The 26,974-nt window shown below is 42.8% G+C and overlaps 1 protein-coding gene and 1 pseudogene across 1 annotated transcript; both read left to right on the forward strand.

Annotated features, from left to right (window-relative positions):
* Positions 1-5,640: 5,640 nt before the first annotated feature.
* Positions 5,641-7,773, forward strand: LOC130140117 (disease resistance protein L6-like). The gene is made up of 3 exons (XM_056318660.1): positions 5,641-6,160; positions 6,830-7,614; positions 7,703-7,773. The coding sequence occupies exons 1-3, from the start codon at positions 5,694-5,696 to the stop codon at positions 7,771-7,773; spliced, it is 1,323 nt and encodes a 440-aa protein (XP_056174635.1). The 5' UTR covers positions 5,641-5,693.
* Positions 7,774-7,811: 38 nt separating this feature from the next.
* On the forward strand, positions 7,812-26,520 carry LOC115664187 (disease resistance protein RPV1-like; annotated as a pseudogene).
* The last annotated feature ends 454 nt before the right edge of the window (positions 26,521-26,974 follow it).

A 26,974-nucleotide genomic window follows, 5' to 3' on the forward strand; every position in this document is an offset into this window, starting at 1 on the left:
AAAAGTTTAGGATGAATGTGTCACAGTTAGCATAGTTTGGGGGTTTTTGTGGCTTTTGGCCTTTACATTATCTCACAATAAGCTGTTTTGGGAGTATTTTGGCTCTCTAATATCATTTTTGCATTTTTTTTCCTTTATCTTGATCCGGTTCGTCCTAACTTAATCAAACATTTGCGGCTTACAACATATTTCTAAAAGTTTACCATATTTGCTCCTTTATGGATGTTAAAAAGTCAAACCTAAAAATTTAAGCTTATAGGTGAAGTTTTGATCACGTGTATATAAAAAAAACAATGCCCCTTAAGCTTGTCACATTGCTCTTTAAAGTTTTGATAACACCCCTCTAATGTGTAAGCCAGATTAAGAACAAAACGTGGAATTTGATGAATGAAGGGCCGCCCATGCGAAATGAAGTGAGGCAAAAACTGACTCTGATACCATATTAGAAAGTCCAATCCACAAGCTTAAGCCTATAGATAAATGGAGATCACATGTATATAAAGAGCTTATGAACTCCGTAAACAAATGACTTAAAATACTTTAGCAATGTAGAACTAGTCTAACACAAGCAAAAAAAAAAAAAAAGACCGCACTTGTCATTGTCTTCATGATCGCCGTGTTAGAGGATAGGTCCTTTAGCAGCTTAGCTATTAGGAGTAACGTTGGGACATGCAGAGATGTTTACAACTTGGTGAAACAGCCTTCAACAACAAGCTATAACCAATTGCTATAGTGTTGACTCTCATATCTGGCAATTAGGCCGTTGACCTTCATATGTTGCATTCCCTTTAAATTGGTGTCCTGACGTAGCAACTGCCATATCCTAGTTTATCCCTTAGCAAGCAACATCATTTGACTTTTCCCGAAGGCTACCACCGTTGAGTTATTTGTGAAGTTTTAAGAAAAAGAAAAGGAATCACCACGACTGTTGGCTAGAACAAGATGCATCAATTGTCTAGGAGGGTGTCAATGGATAAAACGGTTCAAGTTTCCACCAATACTCGAACCGAACACAAATAATGTTAAAATATGTCTCGAATTTGAGCCCGTTGAATGAATTCGATCCGAGATAAATTATACATATGTAGACGTCCACCGTGGAAATATATACATATCTTTGTTTCGGTGTTAACGGAATCCACGTTGGGCAAGGATTCCAAGCAAATCAAGGAAAAAGAAATAAATACGGAAATTGACTTTCCTAATGGGCGTTGCACTCAAGACTTTGACTTTGTCTTGGATATGGCAATTTCCTAGTTTACGAATTGGAGTCAGACTTTCGACCAAAAAAAAAAAAAAAAGAACTGGAGCCAGACTCCCCTTGGCGGTGCTATACAATATATATTTGTTTAAGGGCTTGTTTCGGAGAGTTGAGCTTGCATGTGTTTTGCAGGTGACACCGTGATCAGAGGGTGCGTTATTGTTGCCGCGCGAAGAAGTCTCGAAGTGCCGCCGTTGATGTGAGTGTCTTGAAGCTCCGTTTCGTCGAGCACTTGGCGTGGGATTTTCTTCGTGGAATTACACCAACAATTCAAGTGTTTGTTGATTAAATCTTATGGTAAAATTTGTATATAATTCATTCACAAGATTGAGAGATTATTTCATAAGGAATTGTGGGGCTAAACACTGCGTGAGTTATTAGGTGTAATTGGGGCTTGAGAAATATTAAGAGTGTTTAAGTGACTCGAGTGTGGTTGTAATCTCCATTGTATCGCTTGATCTATAGTGGAATTCATTGCCGCTCTCCCGTGGACGTAGGTCATTACAACCGAACCACGTAAATCTAGTGTCCGATTTATTTTCTTTATTCTGTCAAATTTATTATTTGATCGCTTCGCTTCCACAATAAATAATATATATGTTTTGTGACCCAAATGGTACAGAATCCAATCCGAAATGGCGGTTAGGTCAGGTCAGTTTATCGGGTTCTCTCTTCTTCTTCTTTTTTTTTTTTTTTGTGTACACCTCTGTTCATCTTCTCCACATCGCAGCCCCTTTGCCATCCTCTATCACAGATAATATACCTGCTTTGCTATCTTCCGGAACACAAAGTGCATAGCATCTATCACATCGCTCTTCCTGCTCCCATTCGGTCAGACTCCAGCTGAAAAGCTCTTAAAAATCCACTACCAAGAACTCAATGGTCATATTTGCGAGCCGCAAACCTCATCTGCTCTTGGTCAAAAGAATAACAGGAGAATTCCTCAAAAATTTGAACATTTACCAACAAATGCGAGGCGAAATTCCTGTTTTCTCGCTACAAAACCAACAAATTCCAGCTAAAGGTAACAAATTTCCCCAGTGAAATAGCTCAACACCCTAAACTTGTGAAAAGGGCCATCCTGGTGCTCTCCGGCGTAAGACTTGAAGTTCCTCATCACCATTTTCTTGCTGAACAGGCTCGGCGAGCCGCTTCCTCTCCATGACAACCGGATCACCCGAGCCTGGCTCGCAGGCCACTGCGTCGTTCCCAATTTCCATTCCCATTTCTTCGATTTGAGCACGCCTGTGCTGCTCCGCAATTGATTAAGCTCTCGAATTCATTTGGTGGGTGTTGCGACCTTTCTCCGAGGAAGACAAACCAGTGAGCTCGCCAAAATCAGAACCCGCAACAAGGTATGGTTTCGATTGTCCGAATCTCTATTTCCATCTGCTAAAGTGATCTTGGTATTATATAAATAATACCTATTACCTCAAGCATATGTTTCTCATTTTGAGATCTAACGATATTTATTCTATCAAGTACAGCACTTTATGGCTCTCCACAGTCACTGCCAAAAATACAATCATAACCCCCCATGGAACAACACATTATTGATAAAAATAAAATTCAAATAAAAAATAAAGAAAAGGTAGTAGATTGAGGACCCTTGACCAACTCACTAATGACATCACAAATGTCATAACTTTATTACGGTACTCATCTGAATGTCATAACTTTTTTTAATCATTTGTGTGGCATTGCTTTTAAAAAAAGTTTACTTGAATGTCGTAACTTTCAACCAATCACTTGAATTTCAAAACTTAAAAAAAAAAAAAAACATTCACCACAGGTAACATGTCAGATTTTTGGCATTTGTAGTGAACGTTTTTTAAAAATTTTGGTATTCAAGTGATTGGTTAAAAAGTTATGACATCAAGTGAAAACTCATGAAGTTAGCACACTTAAGTAATTGAAAAGAAAATTATGGCGGGAGAAGGACACTAGAAGTGCCAAAAGTTATGTACAGTGTTCACTTTAATGCCAAAAATTTGTTTTGGATCACATAAATGCCACTTTAAAAAAAAAACAATCACTTAAGTGCCAAATTCGATCTGGATTGCCGGAAATCTGACGTGGTAATATTTTATTAATTTCTTCGTCCTACGTGGCTCGCCGGCGTGCCCAGTCAGCATATATCTCATAAACGACGTCGTCTACAAGTGTGTAAATAGTGATAATTTGAGTGCTAAATTTTATTTAAAGTGATCACTTCAGCGCTAGTTGTTGTTAAAAAACGATCACTTCAGTGCTAGTTAGATTGTGCGATGACGTTTTAGATGTCCACGTGGATTGAATTTTTTTTAAAAATATGTCAAGTCATATTAAAAAATTTAATTATAAATGCCACGTAATCAATTTGGCCGGAATTGGCACTTAAGTAATCGTTTTTTCTCCGATTTGACAATTAAGTGATCATTTTTTCTCCAATTTGGCACTTCAGTGATCAAAAAAAAACTTTTGGCACTAAAGTGAGCGCCGTACACAACTTTTTGCACTTCTAGTGTTCTTCTCCCAAATTATGACACTTAAGTAAGTTCTGTATAGAAGTCATGACACTTGTGATGTCGTTTTCCCTCAATTCACCAAGGGAATTATTATGTTGTTCGAGCTTTCATCAGTGTACAGGGCATTAATCTTTTATCCATTCTATAATTAGGTTAAACATAGGTCAATTACAGACCGATTAAAGTACATTTTTTAGTTGGGCTCTACAGTGATGCACTCATTCCAATCTCTTATTAAAGCTTCGAGTAGCCGATATTCATGAAAGGTGGACGACTAAGAGAAGGGTGAAGGCCTAAAGTTCTAAACTTTGGCACGAGGCATAACTTCTCCGACCAGTCATTGATGTCAGTTATCTTGATCTAATTATCTTTGATGGGAAAATTCTGATGTAGCTAGCAAGGATCACCTAGAGGGGGGTGAATAGGTGATTTGAATAATTTTGATTAATTTGAAGCGGAAACAATTGATCACCAGTAAAGTCTGAACAATGTTCATATTCTGAGCAGTTTATATAGACAATGTGCTAGTGTGCAGTATGTAAAATAAGAGCTTAGGAAAAGAGAAATTGCACACAAGAAGTTATAGTGGTTCGGCTTAGATCAAGCCTACGTCCACTCTCCCATGCTGACAGCCTTCCAGCTAGATTTCACTATGTGATCAAAAAGGGATTACAAGTTCTGAGTGATATCACTCTGTGAATGATATGACTATTTATCTCACACAATCACTCTTACAAAATGTCCTTCAAGATCTCAGTGTTTGGCTCAGGAAAGACAAGTAATAGAATCGGAGTATGCTCAGACTTTGGACTTGTTGATTCTTGACTTCGTTCTGTACCTTCTGCTCCTCGTTAATCTTCTTTTATATTCCTTCACTTCCAAACTAACCATTAGACAGTCTTCAGAGGATCATCTTCCAATCTTCACCTTGGACAGATTTATATAAAATCGATTGAGTAGCCGTTGGTTGACAAAATCTAAATTCCGCTGAATCTGGTCGTCCATACAACCAGAATCTTAGTTTCCATAAGTAGAGCTTTATCTGTTGTGAAATATACTTGCCTTAATATTTGATTGTCAATCAATTATAGCCTTTTAAGATTGAGTCAATCAAAACTTTCCTTCTTTGAAATTCACGCCAGATCACTAGCCGTTATGTTTCGTTCTAAATAATTTCTGAGTCTGAATAACTTCTAGTTCTTGCTTTACATTCAGAACTTAAGTCAGTGTGGGTCTTTAGTAAGGTATGAACCTTTCAAAAGTAAAGTCTGAAGTTCTTTGTCTACTTAAAATAGAGTCTAAGTGACTTTTATGATAGAGTCTGAGCTTCTTGTTCTGAAATCCGTAAAGTCTGAAGTCATCCTTCTGAACCTCGTAAAGTCTAAGCGGCCAGAAAGTTTAGTTCTCTCGAAATATTAAAGCTGCCACTTCCAGAATATATCTACCTGAATCAAAATACTTCAGAGTACATGTCAGACTTACAAGATTAACATGGATAGTGTTGTCAACTTCAAAATCTATTAGGAAGTTTCCTCAACAAATTCCACTCTCCGTTTTGACAAGACCGATCCCACATCCAAGATGGACCGTTGGATAAAAAGAGAAAAAAACAGGCGTCCGTCGAACGTGCTTGCAAAAGAGAAATCGATAGAAGGACGCAAAGTATCAATAGAAAAGTAGAGAACATGTGTATCATGCTCTGCCTTTCCAGATCCAGGTGAAGTTCCCCGAAACTAGCTTCCTTGAGATTAGCGGTCCTGAGAAACTTCATGTTGAGATCGATATAAATCATAATCGGTCATACCCGTTTTAATTTGCAGTAACATTTCTATTTGTCCGTAAGTTTCTGCTTCATAGAGCTCGGCAATCTGCTTTTGCTGAACGGGTACAACTCTGGTGCTTCATTTTCTCTGCGACTGGTCAAGATGGAAGGGTGTGACTATGAAGTGTTCTTGAGCTTCAGAGGACCAGACACGCGAACGGGCTTCACCGATCATCTCTATACCCGTCTCACAGATGCAGGAGTTTGTACCTACAGAGATGATGAAGATCTCCGCATCGGCGAAGAGATTGGCCCGGATCTCCTCGGGGCGATTGAGCAGTCGAAGATCTCCGTACCCATCTTCTCTAAAGGTTATGATTCCAGTAAATGGTGTCTGAAGGAGTTGGTCCAGATGGTGGAGTGTCGGAAGAGGAAGGAACAGGTAATCATGCCCATTTTCTACTACGTGGAACCATCCGAGGTTCGATACCAAACCGGAGGTTATGGTGAGGCCTTGCTTGTGCACGAAAACAAGAAGCGAGTGGACGAGGAGACCATCCGCAAGTGGAGAGCTGCTCTCAATGAGGTTGGAGGGTTAAAGGGATGGAACATAGAAAACGTGGCTAACAGGTACCTAATTATCTTCAACCCATGATGAACGCCATAATACAAGAGACCATGAAATTCAAAATACAAAGGCTTTTCTGTTGAAAATTTCCTTTTTTTTCAACCTGGAAAAATTGTAGCTACGCTGGTTCCCTTTGTTTGAGTAGTGTGTCAACAATCTAATCTGACATTAAATATTTATGACACAAAATATGAAATAATTTTTTTGCGAATTTATGTAAGGAGGGTGGCATATTAATATTTGTCAAAATTAACTTATGTTGGATGCTGAAAATTATTGGATCGCTTGTTTATTATTCATAACACTTAGACATGTACTATGTGCTAAAGGAGAAGCTATTTTGAGGAGGAGAAGCTTGTTTACACATCAGAAGTAACCGTAAACATTATCAGCCTTTCTTCCTCTTATTAGCAAGATATAGTGATCACCTACTAAACGTTGATGGTCGCCTAACTGTTTGAACGCTCCACAACGTTTGAGCATCTGCCTAGCATGTCGTAAATTTGTTCTCCCTAATGAATGCACCGTGGCGTTCCATTTGCAGTTGCAGTTCTTGTTGCATTTCGTGGCTTCCACAGACTGATATCAATTCCTGATGACATGGAATTCAGCTCGTCTCTTCTAACGTACTTTCTACTTTGCCTTGGCCTTTCTCGTCAAATTTTTGCTAGGCACGAAGGACAACTAGTTAAACAAGTTGTTACCAGCGTTTTAAATGAGCTGAAGAAGGCTTATTTGGTGGTTAGCGACTTCTTGGTTGGTGTTGATGACCCTGTGAAAGAAGTTCTGGGGATGATAGGCACTGATACCGATGATGCAAAGATCGTGGGAATCCATGGAATGAGTGGTATTGGAAAAACTACTCTTGCCAAAATAGTCTACAACAAACTTTCTCGCGACTTTGCTAACTATTGTTTCCTTGCTGATGTTAGAGAAACTTCACATTCAAAAGGAATTGCGTGGTTGCAGACTCAACTAATCTCAAACCTCTCAAAACAGGCACATCCAAGTAACATTAATTGTATTGACGAGGGAATAAGGACGATAGAAGAGAGATTTTCAAGTAAGAAAGTTCTTATCCTTCTTGATGATGTTGATGAAAAGATTCAATTGACTGCACTTTTAGGGAGGCGAGGTTGCTTTGGTCCGGGAAGTAGGATACTTATAACAACAGGAAATGCAAATGTTTTGCGTGCATTCGAAGTAAAATTGACTTATTTAGTTGGTGTTTTGGATCCCCAAAAATCCCTTAAGCTATTCAGCAAATATGTTTTCAGAAGAGATCACCCTCCAATTGACAAAATGGAACAGTCTAGAGAAATTGTGAAGATAGCCCAAGGTCTTCCGTTGCTTCTTGAGGTTATGGGATCGACTTTATCATTATATGGACAAAAAGAAGAAATGTGGAATGATTACTTGGTGAAGTGGAGAAAAGGTCCCATCAAGAGAATCAGAAGTAAGTTGATGATAAGTTGTGAAGTATTAGATCCCAATCAGCAACAAATATTTCTCGACATAGCTTGTCTTTTTTATGGATGTGATAGGAGTAAAGTCACATACATGTGGAGAGACTGTAATTTTTGCCCAACAGAAGGTCTTGAAGTTCTTCAGTTGATGGCGTTGATTAAAATTGGAGAAGATAATAAGTTTTGGATGCACGATCAACTTAAAGATCTCGGTAGAGAAATTGTTTATCAAGAAAATAGGAGCGAATTAGACAAGCAAAGTAGGCTGTGGAATCACAAGAAGGCACTGGAGATACTATATCGAGAGAAGGTAAATCCTGGATCCAATTTCCTTTGTGCATGAGAATTCACATTTTAGTAGTCAGGGGAACTATCCCTCTAGTGAAACAATCACAATTAATTCAACATATACAATTTTGAAATTTCCACATATTTTAGAACATTTCTTAAATTGTTAAATTTCAAATTTCAAAACCCATGCCGGTCCTCTCCAAATTGGTCTATAAGAATGATGAGAGCTAACTTAAGTAACTTTAGATATGCCCAATTATATGGATATGAACTTTGCCTCAAATTCAAAGATAGACCTAGATTGTTCTCTTAATTAGCTACCAACATCCTTCTTTTCATAAACTTTTCTTGTTTGCTCATTTAGAAAAATGCAAAGCTCGAAGCCCTCTGTTTGAAGTTTGAGAAATGGTCAGAGTATCGTTTCACTCTTGAAGGATTTGCAGCGCTTCCAAATCTAAGGTTCCTTCAGGTGGATAGCCAACCCCTCGCTCATGATATAGTTGACCGTTTTTTCTCCCAAGCTACACTTCTTTGGCATAACAAGTCTTTGCTTATGTTGCCTACATATTTTCACTGAACGAGAACCAACTCCTTTCCCAACTTAAGATGGCTCTCTTGGCATAATTTTTCTCAGCGGATACTCAAGATAAGCTATTTTTCGTTGAGTAATTTAGTCATTCTTGATTTTTCAAGAAGTAAAATTACTCATGATTGGAATGGATGGAGGCACATAAAGGTACCCTCAACTCTAGAAAAGTCTTCATATCAGTGTGTACATTCCGTTAATGTAACAAATTTACTAACAATTATCTTATTGGTGTTACAGAGAGCAGAGAAATTAAAAGTTCTTGACCTTTCGAAATGTGAGCACTTGATTAGAACTCCCGATTTCTCTGGACTCCTAGGGTCTGCATAGCAACGTTTCTGTTCCCAGAAACAATTTTTGATCAAAAATAGTTTTTCTATTTCTATTTCTTGGAACAGTTTCTGAGCAAAAAATAGCGTTTAGTAACTGCACAAAATTTCTATTCCTGGAATAAAAAAAGAATAGAAACGCGTTTAGGGTGCGAATGATCCATTTCTATTCCATGGACAAGTTTCTCCCTTCTGGGCTACCGGCGGAGGACGGCGGGTGGCAGTGGGGGGCGGAGGACGGTGGTCGGCGGCGGCAGAGGATGGCGGCCGGCGGTGGGAGGCAGTGGAGTACGGCGGTCAGCGGCGGAGCACGGTGGCGTCGAGCGGTGGTGACGGCAGAGGAGGGCGGCGGCGGGAGGTGGTTGGCGGCGGAGGGCGGCCATCGTCGGTCGATGGAGCACGACGGCCGGTGGCGAAGGATGGCGGCCGATGGTGGGTGACCGCCGGCGTCGGGTGGCCAGAGGCGGGAGGTGGCCGGCGGCCGAGGGCAGCCAGCACCAGGTGGTGCCCGGCGTCGGGCGGTGGAGAACAATGGCCGGCGGCGGAGGATGGCGGCCGATGATGGGTGGCCGGCGGCGGCGGAGAGCGGCGACCGGTGGTGGGTGATCGCCGGCGTCGGGCGGTTGGCGAGGGGAGGCGGCTAGCGCCGAGTGGCGGTCGGCATCGGGCGATGGAGCACGGCGGCCAGTGGTGGAGGACGGCGACCGGTGGCGGGTGGCGACAAGCGTCGAGCGGCGGAGAACAGTGGTCGACAACAAGAGGCGGCCAGCGGGCGGGAGGCGACCGGCGAGCGTTGGTCGGCGGGCGGCGGCTGCGGAAGGCGTGTGGTAGGCGGCAACGAAGGACAGCGAGTTGTGGCCGATGGATTGTTTCTTATTTTTGGAGAATTTTAGAAAAAAAATCGTTTCTTTTTTCTTGTTCCAGAAACAAGAAGCAGATTTTTTTTGCTTCTTGTTTCTGTTCCAAATCTATTTCTGGAACACTTTTTTGTTTATATTTTCCTATCTATCCTTGTTTATTGTTATTGTCTGGGTGAATCTTGTTTAGCTTCCGCATGCGTAATCAAAAGATAAAATGTTTGGTCGGCGACGCATCCTGGGACGTCGCATCATAATGACCATTGCAGGATGTTGCGCGCTCGCGAGGTTCGGGGCGTGACATCCTAGTTTAATTGGTATCAGAGCAAGGTCAGCTCGAGTCCAAGTTTGGTCGAGACCTGGAGTGATAAGGTGCGATGGGTTTTGGGATAGCAAGTTAGGAAAACACTCTGTGCCTGTGCTTGATTGTTAGGTTCCTTATTTTTAAGCAGGTTGTTCACGATTTCTAATTCCTTGCTGGAATTGGAGAACAGGTTTCTGTAAAGATCTAACGAAATGAGCAATCCTGACCCGAGGGCCCCTAGGAGAAGGACTGTGCCAAATCAGACCGGTGCTAGAGGGATAGCACCAGAGGATCCTAGATTGGATCGGATTATGCAGGCTTTAGAGACTTTGGTAGGGCAGCAAGCTCAGAACCAAGCCGCTGCTGCCGCTGTACCTGCACCTGCACCTGTAGATGTTCCGTTGGCTGGAAACGGAAATGGGAATCAGCCCATGCATAAGTTGGTGGAGCAATTTCTAAAGCTCAAACCGCCCAAGTTCACTGGTGCGGGTGATCCTAAGGCTGCAACCCTCTAGATCAGAGAGTTGGAGAAGGTGTTTACTTTGCTGAGGTGCTCAGATGAAGATAAAGTGACGTTGGCAGTTTATCAGTTGCAAGGTAATGCTAGTACTTGGTGGGAAGCTACCCAAAGGAGGGTATTTCCCAAGGGTATGGCCCAAGTGTGGGGTGCCTTCGTGGAAGCTTTTAACAACAAGTACTTTTCGGATTGTGCCAGAGAACAGAAGATGAATGAATTTCAGCGTCTTCGACAGAACCAATTGTCGATAGACCAGTATGAGGCAAAGTTTGCTGAATTGTCCAAGTATGCGCCGAGGTTGATTGAAGACCCGGTTGATAAAGCAAGGAGGTTTAGGGATGGACTGAAGCCTGAAATCAAAGATCAGTTGGTACCTCTGAATCTGAAGGATTATGACGAACTTTATGAGAGGGCACAGTTGATTGAGAGGAACTTGGCTGAGAAGGCAGTCGCGTCTGGATCGCGGTTTGTGCCAAACAAGGATAATCAGCGGTTTGGGAAGAAACCGATGACTGGGGGTAGGTTTCCCATCCCTCCTAACAAGAAGAATGGCGTGAGAAAACCGGTGTACAACAATAATGGCCCATGTCGATCCTGTGGAAGACACCATGGATCAGCCCCATGCCCTATGAGGACGGGAGCTTGTTTTGGATGTGGCCAGCACGGCCACCACGTGAGAGACTGTCCACGCCAGGTAGCGGGAGCGCAAAGACCAATGCAGTGGGTAGGACAACCTACAAGTAGTGTAACACCCCCACCTCGGGGTCATTAACGTGACGTCCCATTCATTATTATCTTTCGTTACACACGAGCGGAAGCATTTCTCGGGACAATCACAATCAATATACACAGCGGAATAAGACAAGAAGCATCATGAGCAAACCTTATATTTACAGTGCATGCAAACATATTAAATACAGGCCCTTCGGGCCATAGCAAACAACACATATTTTCATAGCGGACTATGAATAGCAAATCTTGACTTGGGTTATCCTATACCCACTACGGCTTCTCGCCCCTCGCTTCTTCACCTCCACCCCGGTCCCGTCCGCCTGGCCATCTCACATCCCACCCATGGCTTTATCCCGGAGCTGGCCCGCCCTGAGGCACCAAGTCCGTTAAGCCCTCATCGAACATCACAAGCGTCGTGATTCAGCAATAGGCGCGGTCTTCTCTGACATCTATCACGGTGAGCACTTCGGCTCTCTGCTCCACGGGATTGCCAACGCGGGCTGGGGGAGATGCCATCCTACGGACCTGAAAAAGGGGAAACAGCGGGGGATGAGTCGGGGAGACTCAGCAAGTGAAAACACTAATATCAAGCGAGGACGAGACAATCGTCGTTCACACAAGTCGATTCTTACCGTACTGGCATCAATGGCATTTCAAATAGCAAAGTCATGCTACAAAACCAACAAAACAAACATCAAACGTGAGTATCACACGCGAACATCATTCGATGAGAAACAACGAACAACCATGAAACCAAGAAATGGGCCAACCAACCCATGTTACAACGTATCGCAACTTCCTTTCCCAATATTAGGGAATTCACTTACACAACGACAAACAAAACTAGAGAACGGGAGTCGAGACGGGTGAGCTCGGGAGATTTCGGGCTTTCTCCTTACTTCCTTCTTGCTTGGCCGAGCAAACCTAGGCCTACGAAGGCCAAACCGTGGCTCTTGGATGGGAACGAGTAGGAACACGGGCCGGTTCGGGGTTGGTTTTGGGCGTGAGCTTCTCGGCCAAAGTGAGAAAAACAAGAAACAAAGGAAGAAGAAGATGATGGTGAGGTTGGCGTGAGAGAGGAGAAGGGGGGGATTTCACGTGAGGTTTCTTGCTTCCTTATAACCAAATAGGCTTGGAGAAGAAGCCAAATATTAATGTGCACAATAGTCAAAAGGCATGATGGCTTGTATTTAATGCCATTAAAAACTATTAATGGACTAAAATGATGAAGAGGCTAACATTATCTCTTCCTCATTGGTTCTCCTCTCTCTCTCTCTCTCCCCTCACGGCTACTCCCTCTCTTTCTCTCTTGGCCGAATGGCCTCTTTCAATTTATCAAACCCCAAACTTGCTCCTCACTCAAGACTATTAATGCTTGTCATGATGAAGAGGCCTCCAAAGTCTAAGGTCGTGATGGATAGCATTAAATTTCATTAATGAACTATAGCCAAAGGATCACGATGAAGAGAGCACAATGAATCCAAGCCACTAATGATTTCTCTCTTCCTTTCCCTCTCTCGGCTCTCTCTCGGCTCACTCTCGTTTTCCCCCTGAGACGGCCTCCAATCAAAGCATAAAATATCCCATTTGAAAGCTCAAAACGTATGCTTTAAGTCACCAGAAGACACCAAGTCCAAATTCCAATGTTCTCGTATAGAAAATGCTGAATCTTTGAAATCCGACAAAACCGGACAGCTTTGTACTGTTCACGAAATCGGACTTGAAATCATAGTAAACGGACTCCGAAAATTCTTAAATTCGGATATGTCATAAACAAGGCTTTAAAAAACATTTCTCGTGAAGAACATAAAATCGGAATCGCTCTGTAAACACCATTTTTAGTAGCTCAAATACAGACTAAAAACAGTTCACTGGAACAGAATTCGTGTTTCTCAAAGTAAGCTCTGTCCATAATCCAAATCATCTCGAAAAATTCCCAAATTTACATACGTTATAGAAAAGGACTTTCTCAACAACTTTTGTGAAGGAAACTTTTCCAAAATCGGCCCAGAAAATCTTGTAGAAAATAAATACGGTGTGAACATCACCGAAATACCCATTCTGGGCAGTTTCACACGGTCCAAAAATGATGCCATCGTACCACTCATATCAACTCCAAAAATTCTGAAATTAAATTATGTAAAACTTCAATATTTTTGGAACAACTTTCAAGAAGGAAGTATTCTGAAATTCGGATCACAAAAGTCTCCCCAAAAATAACAAAACAAAGGGGTACAAAGGATCCGAAACTGGGTTTTCCAAAACAAGAGTAAAAATTTTGTTCCGATTGGAAAACCACCAAACTTAAACCATAGCCATTTCCAGGGACTGAAATTGAGGATATTACAATTTACCTGCGGCTTCCCAGGCCCAAAAATCAGGATGTGACAAGTAGTGCCCCGCCGAACCAATTGAACCGACCCCAAGTGCAAGGAAGGGTCTATGCTGTCACAAGGAAGGAGGCGGAGGACTCGCCTGCCGTCATTACAGGTACGGTTTCGTTACACGACCATGCTGCTTATGCTTTGTTTGATCCTGGAGCTACGCATTCGTTTGTGGCTAAGCAATTTGTAGAATTAGTGGGGTTAAGTCCGAAGCCGCTGGGAGTGGTCTATAGTATTTCTACCCCTTTAAAGAATAGCGTAGTTTCCGCACTAGGTTGTGCTGGGTGTAAGCTATCTGTTGGCGGTCGTGAGGACAGCATAGATTTGATTATCTTGACAATGTTTGACTTCGACGTGATCATCGGGATGGATTGGCTCACTAAGCAACGAGTTACGGTAAACTGTTACCGCAAGACGATTCAGTTTGAGCCTTTAGGGAGTGTTGGATTTGAGTTTGTCGGGAATCGAGGAGGACCGTCGATTCCTTTAATTTCGTCACTTGACATTACTCGGATGTTGGATGAGGGTTGTCAAGGCTATTTGGCAACTGTAGTTGACACCTTAGTCGAGGAGCAGCGAATGCAAAACATTGCTGTAGTACATGAATTTTCAGATGTTTTTCCTCAAGAATTGCCTGGATTACCCCCAGAAAGAGAAATAGAATTCGTAATTGAGTTAGTCCCTGGTATGGAGCCAATTTCTAAGGCACCTTACAGGATGGCGCTATCGGAACTGAAGGAGTTAAAGGTTCAGATGCAAGAGTTATTGGACAAAGGATTTATTCGTCCTAGTGCATCACCTTAGGGAGCACCAGTTCTGTTTGTAAGGAAGAAGGATGGGTCGTTACGCCTTTGTATCGACTACCGACAACTCAATCAGGTGACGATTAAGAATAAATATCCGTTGCCAAGGATAGATGATTTGTTCGACCAACTTCAAGGAGCTTCGGTATTTTCGAAAATAGACCTGAGGACAGGTTATCACCAATTGAGGATCAAGAAGGAAGATATACCGAAGACGGCATTTCGTACGCGCTATGGACATTATGAGTTTACTGTGATGCCGTTTGGTCTTACAAATGCACTTGCAGCTTGTCACGCCCCGTACCCCACGAAGCGAGAGCATCCCACCTTCGGTCGATAAATTGCGACGTCCCAGGAAGAGTCGCCGACCCACGCCTATACAGAGATCAAGCACAAGCGGAAGTATAAAATAAACAAACCCAGACAATTACAATATGAGCCAAGGATAGCCGTCCAATAAACAAGATTCAACGCAGAAAATATGTACATACTTATAATACTATTTTAAAACTCTTTTTACAGTGTTCACGACAACCAAAAAGGAAACACCAACAGCTGGGAATAACCTAAACAGTCACTTCTCCGTTCTGCTCCATTCCCACCGAGGTGCATGCTCGACGACTGCTGGATAAAATGCGATATTCCCAAAAAGAGGTGGTGACCTCGGCATCCTACTGCTGGGGGTCTGAAATGTTTCGGTTTACACAACCGTGAGACGAATCTCAATGAGTTCAACCCCTAAACCTAGGCTAGGCTAGCATGCAATCTCCTGACCGGAAACAAACATTTAAAATCATAACACAACCATAATCATACAATTCTCTGACCCTGCAGGTTAGATAGTTCAATATGTAATAATCACGGGACATACGTGGCACACATTATCACACGTACGCCAATCACATGCTCATACACCGAGTCTCACACACTCGCATGCCATTCAATGCATGTTTATGCATGCAAATGTCATTGACATGTCATGCACATTTCTTTGGCCCACTGGCCCACACTGGCACACTTGCCCAATTAATTATTATTACGACTCGAGTCATCAATTTTTCACGGCCCGGTGCGTCTAGCCTGCTTCAAAGTGCATGAGGCGCAGCATCCGATCTGGCCCAGTGTCTCTAGCCTGCTTCAAAGTGCATGAGGCGCAACACTGTTCTCCTTGCGAACCAGAGCCTGCTTCAAAGTGCGTGAGGATGGTCGCCTTCCGGACGTACCGGGCATCGTCCTGCTTCAAAGTGCATGAGGACGGTATTGACCCGAAGGTCCTTAGGTGATCACACACTCATTATTATCTCGAACCCGCCGTATAACGCTCAGGGTATTTTAGGTGATCACATGCTCATGGCGGACACGCATTCTCGCACAATTTTCATCACATGCCTCACTCTTGGCATACGCAATGCGTGTCCATGTTATGCAATGCAATGAACCACGAGCACCAATATAATTGCACAACCCGGCATACCCGGCAATTTCACCGATGAACTCCTAAATTGGTCATTAAACCCTATTATCCTCCCCAACGATTCTCATTAATCCACTAAATTTTTCCGATAATAATTTCTACCAATCAATTCTCAACCCAGTCTCAATTACACACCTGCTATTATCTAAGCCACCCAAAATGCCCCGATAACACCTAAACCACCCGAAAAACGCAACATCGCTCCTAATCCGGTTTAGGAATTTTACTCACCAAAACAAGGGTCACGACGACGGGGAATGGCGGCCGATCACTGATGAACAGTGAAACCGGCGGCGGAATTCCCGGCGGACGGCGGCGGTGTACGGACGGGGGGTGAACAGTACCCCCCGTACGACGGCGTGAACAGTACCCCCGTACGGACACCCTGTACGGGCGACGGGAAAAACGGTGGCCGGAGAGGCGCCGGTCACGGCGGCGACGGCCGTACGGGGCTGGATGAACAGTACCGTACGGACGTGAACAGTAACTGTACGGTCACTGTACGGACTGGGTTGAACGGCGACGTATGGACATGCTAAACAGCCGGGTGTCGACGGAACGGCGATCGGAGCTCCGGCAAAGCTCCGGAGGTACTGTTCACAGAATGGAAAATGAGAAAAAGAGAGAAAAAGAGAGAGAGAAAAAGGAGAGAGAAATGGACGGAACCGAGGCTGAGCTGAAGCGGGGGACCAAGGGGGTCGACGGCGAGGCACGGCGGTCGGCGGCGTGCTCCGGCGAAGCTCCGGCGAGAGAGAAAATGAGAGTGAAAATATGAGAGAAAATGAGAGAAAGTGAGGGGAAAATGGAGAGAAAATTTTTCTGAAGGCTGGTCTGGTCGTGGGAGTGATAGAGGAGAGAGAAAAAATGCTTATCTTAGTCAAAAACTAGGGCCTAGGGTGCCATGTGTCAAAAATCAAGCCAATGGACAATTTTGCCCTTGATCCAAAGGCTAGGATTTGCCCTAATCCAATAATTTAGGGGTGAAATGGTCTTTTGCCCCTAACCATGGTTGACCAGACCTGGTTTAACCTTAACTCACCTTGGTTAATCCCAAAATTAAATCCAATTTTCGGAATTAATCAAAAATGGCCTAGGGGCATTTTCGTAATTTTCCAATCCCGAACCGAAATTCCAATTTTCGCACATACGCGTTCCATATATGCGTGGCCAACATAATATGGCGTCGGAATCGCGAAATTCATCGCGCAAGCCCTCGAAAATCCACGTCAAAGTTTCGGGAATAAAATAATATTATTTTTCCAATTTTTGTCGAAATTTCAATTTTTGGCCAAAACGACTCCTGGTATGCGTGGCCACCCAAAAATGGCATCGGCCACGAAAAATAACCTCATTTGGCCTCGAAAAGCGACGCTGGCATCTCGGGGGCAAAATCGTAATTTTTCACCCCCGGACCGAAATTCCAATTTTTACTCGTACTAACTCCTCATGTGAGTGGCCAGCGTAATATGAAGTCAGATTCCCAAAAATAGTCTCTTAAGCCTTTGAAAACCGATACCGAAATCCGGGCCCAATTACGTGAACAAAACCCGCTAAACTTTCAATTTCAGGGTCTCTCACTAACGGGCGGCAGTTTAGAGATTACGCGTATCGACCTAGGGCTACCCGTATCGTAATGGTCTCGATCATTGAGAGAATGAGAAATTATCATTAGCCCTAGAGGCTACGATCGTTCGGTTTAGGTTCAGGACTGATTGGCCACGTGTACTTTTCGGTCATGCAGATTCACCTGCGATCCGAGTGTACAACGTTGGCCCTGGCCAAACCAAATCCGTTACCTTTCCTAAGATCGGCCCACATCGGTTCAAAATATTCCCTCAGCATCTCTCGTGATTGGTATCCGTCTCACGATAGGGTCCCCGGTCCACGTACCATCTTCTAGTTAGCCATACCCTATTGGTTAGTATCCCGAGAGTGATCAGCTCTGGGTGAGACTTACTAAAATGAAATGCGAAATAATATCAGTTTCATTGATCCCGGAAATTACATCAAAATTCGGGCTGTTACACAGCTTTTATGGATTTGATGAACAGGGCGTTTAAGGATTATTTGGATAAGTTCGTAATCGTGTTCATTGATGACATTCTGGTGTATTCGAGGAGTTATGCGGAACACGAACAGCACTTGAGGACAGTGCTGCAAACTCTTCGAAATCATAAGTTGTATGCCAAGTTTAGTAAGTGCGAGTTTTGGTTAACTCGAGTGGCTTTTCTTGGACATGTGATTTCTGGAGAAGGGATTTCAGTAGATCCAGCTAAGATTGAAGCGGTTATGAATTGGCCAAGGCCAACGACGGTAACTGAAGTTCGGAGTTTCTTGGGATTGGCTGGCTATTATAGGAGATTCGTGGAGAAGTTTTCTGCGATAGCCATGCCCTTGACGCGATTGCTGAAAAATGATACAAAGTTTGAATGAACGGATAAGTGTGAGCGCAGTTTTCAAGAGCTTAAATAGAAGTTAACTGCTGCGCCTGTTTTGACATTACCATCTGGATCAAGAGGTTATGAAATTTACAGTGATGCATCGTACAAAGGATTAGGATGCGTCTTAATGCAACATGGAAGAGTTGTGGCATATGCATCCCGGCAATTGAGACCGCATGAGTTGAATTATCCGACGCACGACTTGGAATTAGCGGCAATCATTTTTGCGCTAAAAATCTGGAGGCATTATTTGTGCGGGGAAAGGTTTCATATTTATACGGATCATTAGAGCCTAAAGTATTTGTTCTCGCAAAAGGAATTGAACATGAGGCAACGCAGGTGGATGGAATTGCTTAATGATTATGACTGTGAAATTCTATACCATCCTGGTAAGGCAAATAAGGTAGCTGATGCGCTAAGTCGGAAGTCTTCAATTGCACATATGATGGTTCAAGAGTGGCTTTTATTTGAAGGAATTCGAGACTCGGATTTCAAGTTTGAGGTAAGTCACCTCTCGAGTCTAATGGCTACTCTCAGGATTGAGCCCGAAATGCAAACCAGGATTAAAGCAGCGCAACCTTCTGATCTCGAACTTCAAAAGATTTTGCAAATGGACGCAGCTAAGAGAAAACCTGACTTTCAAATATCCGAAGATAGGATCTTAAAGTTTCGTGGACAGTTGTGCGTGCCTAATGACGAAAGACTTAAGGAGGAAATTTTGGCAGAAGCTCATCGCAGTAACTATAGTATCCATCCGGGCAGCACGAAGATGTATCAGAACCTACGCCAATATTATTGGTGGAATGGCATGAAGGGAGATATTGCCAAGTATGTAGCTAGATGCTTAACGTGTCAACAGGTGAAAGCGCAGCATTGTAAGCCTGGTGGATTACTGCAACCGCTAGAAATCCCAGAATGGAAATGGGAGCATATTACGATGGACTTCGTGATGGGTCTACCGAGGAGCCAAAGAGGTAATGATTCCATCTGGGTCGTGGTAGATAGACTCACAAAGTCTGCTCATTTCATTCCAGTGCGAAAGGATTTTGCCATGGACAAGTATGCTAAGTTGTACGTAAGGCATATAGTTCGTCTTCATGGTGTGCCGGTGACGATCACGTCAAATCAAGACCCCAAGTTCACCGCCACATTTTGGAAGAGTCTTCAAGGCGCCATGGGAACAAAGCTGCAGTACAGCACTGCTTTTCATCCGCAGACAGATGGACAATCCGAGAGAACGATTCAGACTCTCGAGGATATGCTGCGAGCTTGCATTCTGGATTTCAAAGGAAGTTGGGAAGAACAGTTACATCTTGTCGAATTCGCGTACAACAACAGTTATCAGCAGAGTATCAAAATGGCACCTTTCGAAGCGTTGTATGGCAGACCCTGTGGGACCCCTATTTGTTGGAATGAGGTTGGTGAACGAAAGATCACAGGACCGGAGTTGGTGCAACAGTCGTCAGACGCTGTTAAAGTTATCAGGGATAGGCTAAAGACGGCCCAAAGTAGCCAAAAAAGTTATGCAGACAGGCGACGTAGACCGTTAGAGTTTCAAGTGGGAGATCACGTGTTTCTCAAGGTATCACCAATTCGAGGAACTTCGCGTTTTGGCAAGAAAGGCAAACTAAGCCCAAGATATGTAGAACCGTTCGAGATCTTGGAGCGAATTGGACTATTGGCATATCGTCTAGCCTTGCCACCAAAATTGGCTCAAGTACATGATGTATTCCACGTGTCTATGCTAAGGAAATATGAGCCGGATCCAACCCACGTTCTAAATTATGAAGAGATAGACGTGGACGACAGGGTGTCGTATATGGAAAGACCAGTGAGAATAGAGGACCGAAAGGAGCAGGTACTACGAAACAAGACTATTCCTCTAGTCAAGGTTGTGTGGCAACATCATGGAACCGAGGGAGCCACGTGGGAAAGTGAAGAGATAATGAGGCATCAATACTCCTTTCTTTTTGAGGAATTAGATGAAAATTCAAATTTCGAGGACGAAATTTTTGTAAGGGGGGAAGAATTGTGATATCCTGAAAATTCGACCAAATTTGGTGATTTATGAAACGGTGATTTCATCGACGCTCTATTAGTTAATTCTCGCTCTGGCATGATCACCCAGGGAATACTAACCAAAGGGGAAAGGCTATCGAAGAATTTATTTCTAGCAGCCGCCCGTTATTTCGAGATAAACTATAGTTGCGATTGATCGATTTCAGCCACGAATTATGATCCGATTTTGCGTATCGAGTGCTCAAGGATATCACACCCGAACTATAGGACGCCGCCTCATAATTTTTACGAATTGGCCATCGAAAATTATTTGCTAATTTGCCCTTCTAGAAACCTGTTTGTTAGATTAAATTTTGGCCGTTGGATGGAACTTGGAGAGCAAGGCTTGATCTTGGCCGTTGGATTAAACTTGGGCATCAAGAACACATCCTAGCCCTTGATCTTTGCTTGGGCATCAAGAACTAATCTCAACCATTGATCTCTCTCCTCACTTTCTCTCTTATTCTCTCTCTCTCCCTCTCTCACGGCCGAATCACCCCACCACCGCCGTGCACCCACCAGCCCCTCACGCCACCATCCTTGAGCCCTGTAGATCGCCGTGTGCCGTTCACCACCGTTTGCTGCTTGCCGTGTCAAGCCGAGGCCGCCACGGACAACTCATGTCGTTGCCGTCGTCCTCGCGTTGTCGTCGTTTTTAGACGAATAAGTTAACATCTAATCCCTTGTTTAGGATGTTTAACTTGCATTGGGTAGTTTAGCTAGTTAATGTTTTAGTGTGTTTGAACTTCTAGAATGAGCGTGGGCGAGTCTTGATTGCTAGACTAAGTTGAAATAGATGTTGGATGTTGATTTGAACTCTTGGTGTGGTATTTTCATGGCTGAGAAGCGGTAGATCTCAAAGTTGAAGGTGTTTCTTGGAGTTTTTATCTTGATTTCAGAACTGATTTTACTGCACGTCCCTGGTTTTCCATTTTTATAAGGAATTTTGTGGTTAGAATCTTGAAAAGTGTTCTTCATCAAAGTTGTTCACAAGATCTTGATCTATAACATACTTAAATTTCATATTTTTCTGAGCTCAAATGGGTTACACGAAGGTCCAATTTCTTACCAAATCAGAACTGTTTTATACTGTGGATTCCGTGACCTTCGTGCTTTCTCAGATTTTTATAAAAATATACAGTTCGATTTCGGGCATACTTTCTTCACAATATTTGTAAACGAAATCCATGTCTACAACATATAAAAATTTCAAAGTGTTTTGAAAGGATTTGATTTGTAAAACGAGTATTTCTTGTGGTTCAGTTCCCCTGTTCCGGCGGACCAGTTCTGGGTTGTTTTCGAGCCATCAAAAGTGATCTTTGTATAAGGATTTTGGGATTGTGTTCCTCATGGAAAATATTTTTTTAGGTCTTTTTTATAACATATTCGAATTTTATAATTTTTGGAAACCATTTGCTATGCTTTTGAAGTTGGTTTCCCAAATCATGCAAATCTGTCCAGTTTTACTAGAATTCCATAATCTGCCGGTTTTTACTTGAAGTCTTTGGCTTTCGATTTCCAGCCTAAAAGAGGCAATAACCGCAATTACCTAGCTTTTCAACAATGTTTATTTGGCTGTGATCCGATGTTGAATTCATGTTTTAAAATGAGGTTCACAAAAATCGATTGACCATTTGCATGTGTGACCACTTGTTATTGTTGTGTGGCATTGATGTGAGCACAATTCATGGACGCATGGGCTAATTGAGAAGATAATAATTGGCCGGAATGCTTGTGTGCTCGTGTGGTCACACGTCGAATCCGTCTTGCTGTGTATCGCTTGACGTTGCCCGATTTATCGGATGCCTGGGGATTATCTGGAGTGCCGATACCCCGGATGCCTTGTCGCGGCTCGAGGCCGGACTTGATGCTCCTTGCGGGATACCATCTTACTGTGTATCGTTTGATGTTGCCGTATTGGAATGCCGTCATCCTGTGTATCGTTTGACGTTGCCGTGCCCGATGGGGCGGGACGATGCCCGGTTATGCCGGAAGACTGCCATCTCGCTGTGTATCGCTTGATGTGTAGTGGCCAAGAGGGGTCGTAATAAATGGAATACGTGTGATGCATAGTGCTTGATTATGGGGTAAAAACTGCTAGGCATGGTATGGGACGTGCCCAAGTGGATTTTGCCTTATAATCGAGACACGCGCGACTGTGATGCATTAATGCATGGGAAATCTCATTACACGTTCTGGGTATGTGATATGTTTGATGCATCGTTGTGACAGATGACTATCTATGTTATGCATAAAATGTGTGCCAAGGCAAGGTAAGGATGCCTGTGGTTGGTTTATGATTTGTGCATGGTCGCGTGATTAGGGACCCCCGAGGTGAGTTGACCTTCTAAACGGGGCTTAGGCGTTAACTTATTGAGATTTTTATCTCATTCGTGGTTGTTAAACATTTTTCAGGCCCTTAGCATGTTAATGCACCCAGTATGGTTCGGGGTGCGTGGAAGCTGACTTTTGATGAAGTAGATTGACCCCCAGCCCGACATCTTTTTGTAGACTATGTTTGGAAATGCCTGAAGTGGGCTTGTAAAAATGTTCCCAGGGGTTAATCAAGTAAATGTTAAAATGGTGTTTTGATTTCAATGGTGTAAACCGTTTTCCTATCTATCCTTGTTTATTGTTATTGTCTGGGTGAATCTTGTTTAGCTTCCGCATGCGTAATCAAAAGATAAAATGTTGGGTCGGCGACGCATCCTGGGACGTCGTATCATAATGACCATTGCAGGATGTTGCGCGCTCGCGAGGTTCGGGGCGTGACAAAACGGATTTCTACTCTTTTTCTGTTCCGGGGAACAAAAGAACAGAAAAACAAAGAAACAGAAACGTTACTAAACAGCCCCCTAACGTTGGAGAGATTAATTCTCAAAAGTTGTCAAAATCTGGCTAAGATTGACTCATCAATCGGTCAACTAAAGCGATTGGTTTTCTTGAACTTGCGCAATTGTTGGAATCTTCATTATCTACCAAAAGAGTTGGGTGGATTGTCATCTCTCATGGAACTTGTCCTTCGTCGTACTAATATACGAGAAATTCCTGATTGGTGGGGTATGGAGAACCTGGAAAATCCCCATGCACATATTTCACCATCAGAAATAGGGAATTCACTCAATTGTCTAACTTCGCTATTGACACTTTCATTGGACGGGACATGGATCACTCACCTACCCAACTCTATTGGAGTGCTGACAAATCTCAAAAGCTTATCGTTGAGTGAGTGCTTCGATATGCACAGACTTCCATACTCCATTAAGGAATTACGATCATTGACCGAGTTAGATCTATTCGGCACATGCCTCGCTGAGTTACCTGACTCTATGTAAAGTCTGGAGAATTTAAAAGCATTGAAGTTATGCTTGTTACCAGAATCGGTTGTACCAGCCTTGCCGAAGCTTCCAGAAAGCTTGACTTCTTTGGCAGTCATATCTCTTGTACCAATAGCCGATCCTGATCTTTCCAACTTGATTAATCTGAAACTATTGTTGTTCATCATCGCAGTGCCTGCGATCTCTGGCCAACCTAAGTTGGTGCTAGTTCCAATGCCTTGGTGGATTGGGAGATTATCCAAATTGGAAGTCTTGACGCTAGGTCACCGGAGCATTACCAACCTATCTCCTGAGTTAGGGGCACTTCCTCACTTGAAGACTCTTCAGCTTTTCGATTGCCGTGCTCTGGAAAGCATTTCGCGAATTCCCTCTAGTGTCACAAAGCTTCATATTGGAAGATGCACGTCGCTGACCACACTTGATATCTCATATTTGAAAAACCTTTCGGAACTATATGTCTTCGGTTCATCGATAGAGGATCTTTCTGGGCATGAACATTCAGACAATCTGCTAGATTGGAAGATAAGAAAGGACTTTGGGCTCGATTTGGAAAGGAATTTTCAGCGAATGATGTTGGAACAGCACGGAATCACAACTGTATTGTTCTCGTTCGTATGGTCAGGAAAAATAATCAGGTAAGTTACTTTCAGTTCGACCAAAACAAAGTTACTTTTTGATTCTTGGGAAAATGAGATGTTCCATAAGAGAAAGGGACGACTAATTAAGATTCAAAATCATGCATGTACAATCGCGTTCCCAATGTATGCGTGCTTTTCCCGAATTCTTAAACTTTAAAACTTTGTTATTCCTTAAGGAGGGCATTTCCATCATATTAGTTAGGGTTAATACCATGAAAAACCCCAAACCGGTACAATTGTGACAAATTTACCCAAAACTAGTTGTTTCACCACCAAAAACCCAAAACCGGTACACTTGTAATAAATTTACCCTTTGTTAGTTTCCGTTAAATTTTATCGTCAAATTACTAAGTTAGATGACACGTGGTAATTGACGGGTATACCAGTTTGGGGTTTTATCCTCCATTTGTCACGTGTGTATCAGTTTATGACTTTTCGTGCCATTAATCCAATTTAACGAAAACTAACGAAGGGTAAATTTGTTACGAATGTACCGATTTGAGATTTTTAGTGGTAAAAAAATTAGTTTTTGGTAAATTTGTCATAGGTATACCAGTTGGGGGGTTTTCATGGTATTAACCCTATTAGTTATTAAGCGCACTTCATACTATATAAGCATTTAGGTGGCTTTCATAATTAACTTACGAGGCAAACTTACTTGCTTATTTTAATGGCATAAATAAGTTGAATGTCCTAATCGCATCGTAGACAGAATATTTTTTAGGGAACAAGACACAAAAGCCCCAAACTAGACTCACTGTGATACATTTACCACAAATTTTTTTGTGTCACCAAAACTACCACATTTGTATCCATACGATGCATTTACATGGGTTTGGTCCGGCTTAAATGGATAAACGAAGGCCAAATGGGGCAGTGACATGAATCCAATGAAAGGACTCCGTTTCGGTTGTGAAATGACTTGAGTGTGGCTGAAGTTGCAAAGACAACATCGTCTGCCTGCCTGTCTCTCTCCCGGTTCTTCCACAGGAATCAATTTGGGGTTTTGGGGTTTTAGGGCTTATGCTGATCGATTTTCACTCTCTAGGAAGCTCGATGAGGATTTTAAGATCAACTATCACATGGCTCGTACGTACGCTGAAGGCGGATTTTGGCCTGGAGTTTTAGTATGTTGCTCGATTCTCTCTGTCAAGGAAGCTCGATTTGTTCGGCGCTCGTTCGCTCGCTAAAGGCAATTTGGGGCTTTTAGAAATGAGAGGTTAATCAGACTCGCAAGGTACTTACTTCTTCCTTGTGCTCAGCATCACCAAGCGTAAACCTCGATTGGGTTGCTGAATCTCCATATTTCCAAGTCTATCACATTACAGTTTCCGTCTTGGAGCTCTCGCATTTCCTCTGGTAGGCTTCTTGACGAACCAGCTGCCCATTTTCATGTCCATTATCATGGGCATGTTCTTCTCGTGCCTTTGACCAGGAGCATTCGTTGGTTGAAGTAGACCAATTCCTGTAAGCTACGTATGTTGTAATCAGCAGGATAAACCAGAATCTGCATGTTTTCATCAATGGCCAATTAGGAAGCAGATCGATTCCTGTAAGCTACCCATCTTGTGATCGTAACAATGCTACTCATTCTCTCTTCCCAAACATTTAGAGTAGCCTAAGTTGTGCCCAGAACTCGTACAATCTGTAACGGGATACTCATCTCTTTGCCTAGTATGGACATAAGCACGATTCTCACACTGTGCTCTTCAACCTCACCATATTGATAGGGTTCCTTGTGCTTCCTAATGTGCCTGTGCTTGTGTATTTCATGTTGTAACAGGATTGCTCCCCTGCTTATGTTTTTTTTACTGAATAAAATCTTGCTTATCGAAAAAAGAGAAAGATAACGTCTGATTACAAGTTGCAACGATGAGGGGCTCACTTATCTGAATCTGATGTTGTCCAGCTCGGTTCTTTCTTTGATTATGTCTCGCTTCTCCCCAAACTCCAATCTTTCTCCATTTCTGGTCTGCGTGTGTTCATACGTGCCGTAATTCCTTTGGACGATGATATTTTACCATCAAATCTCTTATGCTTTGTTGTGATCTTTCAAAACTGCTTGCAGATATTACCCAGGTATCCCCTTCGGCTGTTTCAGACTGAGACCAAACGTGGCGGATGCACATGCTGATCGAGAATGACTTAACAAGAATAATATGAATTCTCTGTGGATGCATACGATGACATGAATTCTCTGTGCTTTTTGTCTTTGGTTGTAATCCAAAACAGAGTGTATTCATTTGGTGTACAGGTTCAACCCTTTTTGGCAAACGAGATGCCTTTCGATTCAATGATGAATTATTATTCACTTGTGGCTATGATTATTGGTCATGCGCACTCGTTTTTATAGCAATGAATTGCTTGATGCTAGCTGCAAATATTGAAAACTGAGAGAGGAAAAAAAACTATTTCATTTTGATTTTTGCTGCGAAACTTTTACGAATTTACTTTTACTTAATGTGAAATGCTTATAGATACTGAGATGCAAAACTGTATGAATATAACATATATTTATCATTTTCAAATTTTCGGACAAGAAGTCTCCACCAGTTTTTCGCATTTCCGGTAATCACTGGTACAGGTGAACGCTTGCTG

The sequence above is a fragment of the Syzygium oleosum genome, unplaced genomic scaffold, assembly GCF_021117445.2.
Source record: "Syzygium oleosum isolate NSW1041296 unplaced genomic scaffold, Sole_v2.1 Sole_v2.16, whole genome shotgun sequence".
Taxonomy (NCBI): domain Eukaryota; kingdom Viridiplantae; phylum Streptophyta; class Magnoliopsida; order Myrtales; family Myrtaceae; genus Syzygium; species Syzygium oleosum.

Excerpts from the sequence above, each read along its gene's own strand:
- LOC130140117 (XM_056318660.1), top strand. The coding sequence starts at position 5,694 with ATGGAAGGGTGTGACTATGAAGTGTTCTTGAGCTTCAGAGGACCAGAC. Across the intron at positions 6,161-6,829 it reads ATAGAAAACGTGGCTAACAG|GCACGAAGGACAACTAGTTA; the intron begins GTACCTAATTAT and ends AATTTTTGCTAG. Across the intron at positions 7,615-7,702 it reads TCCCATCAAGAGAATCAGAA|GAGTAAAGTCACATACATGT; the intron begins GTAAGTTGATGA and ends TGGATGTGATAG.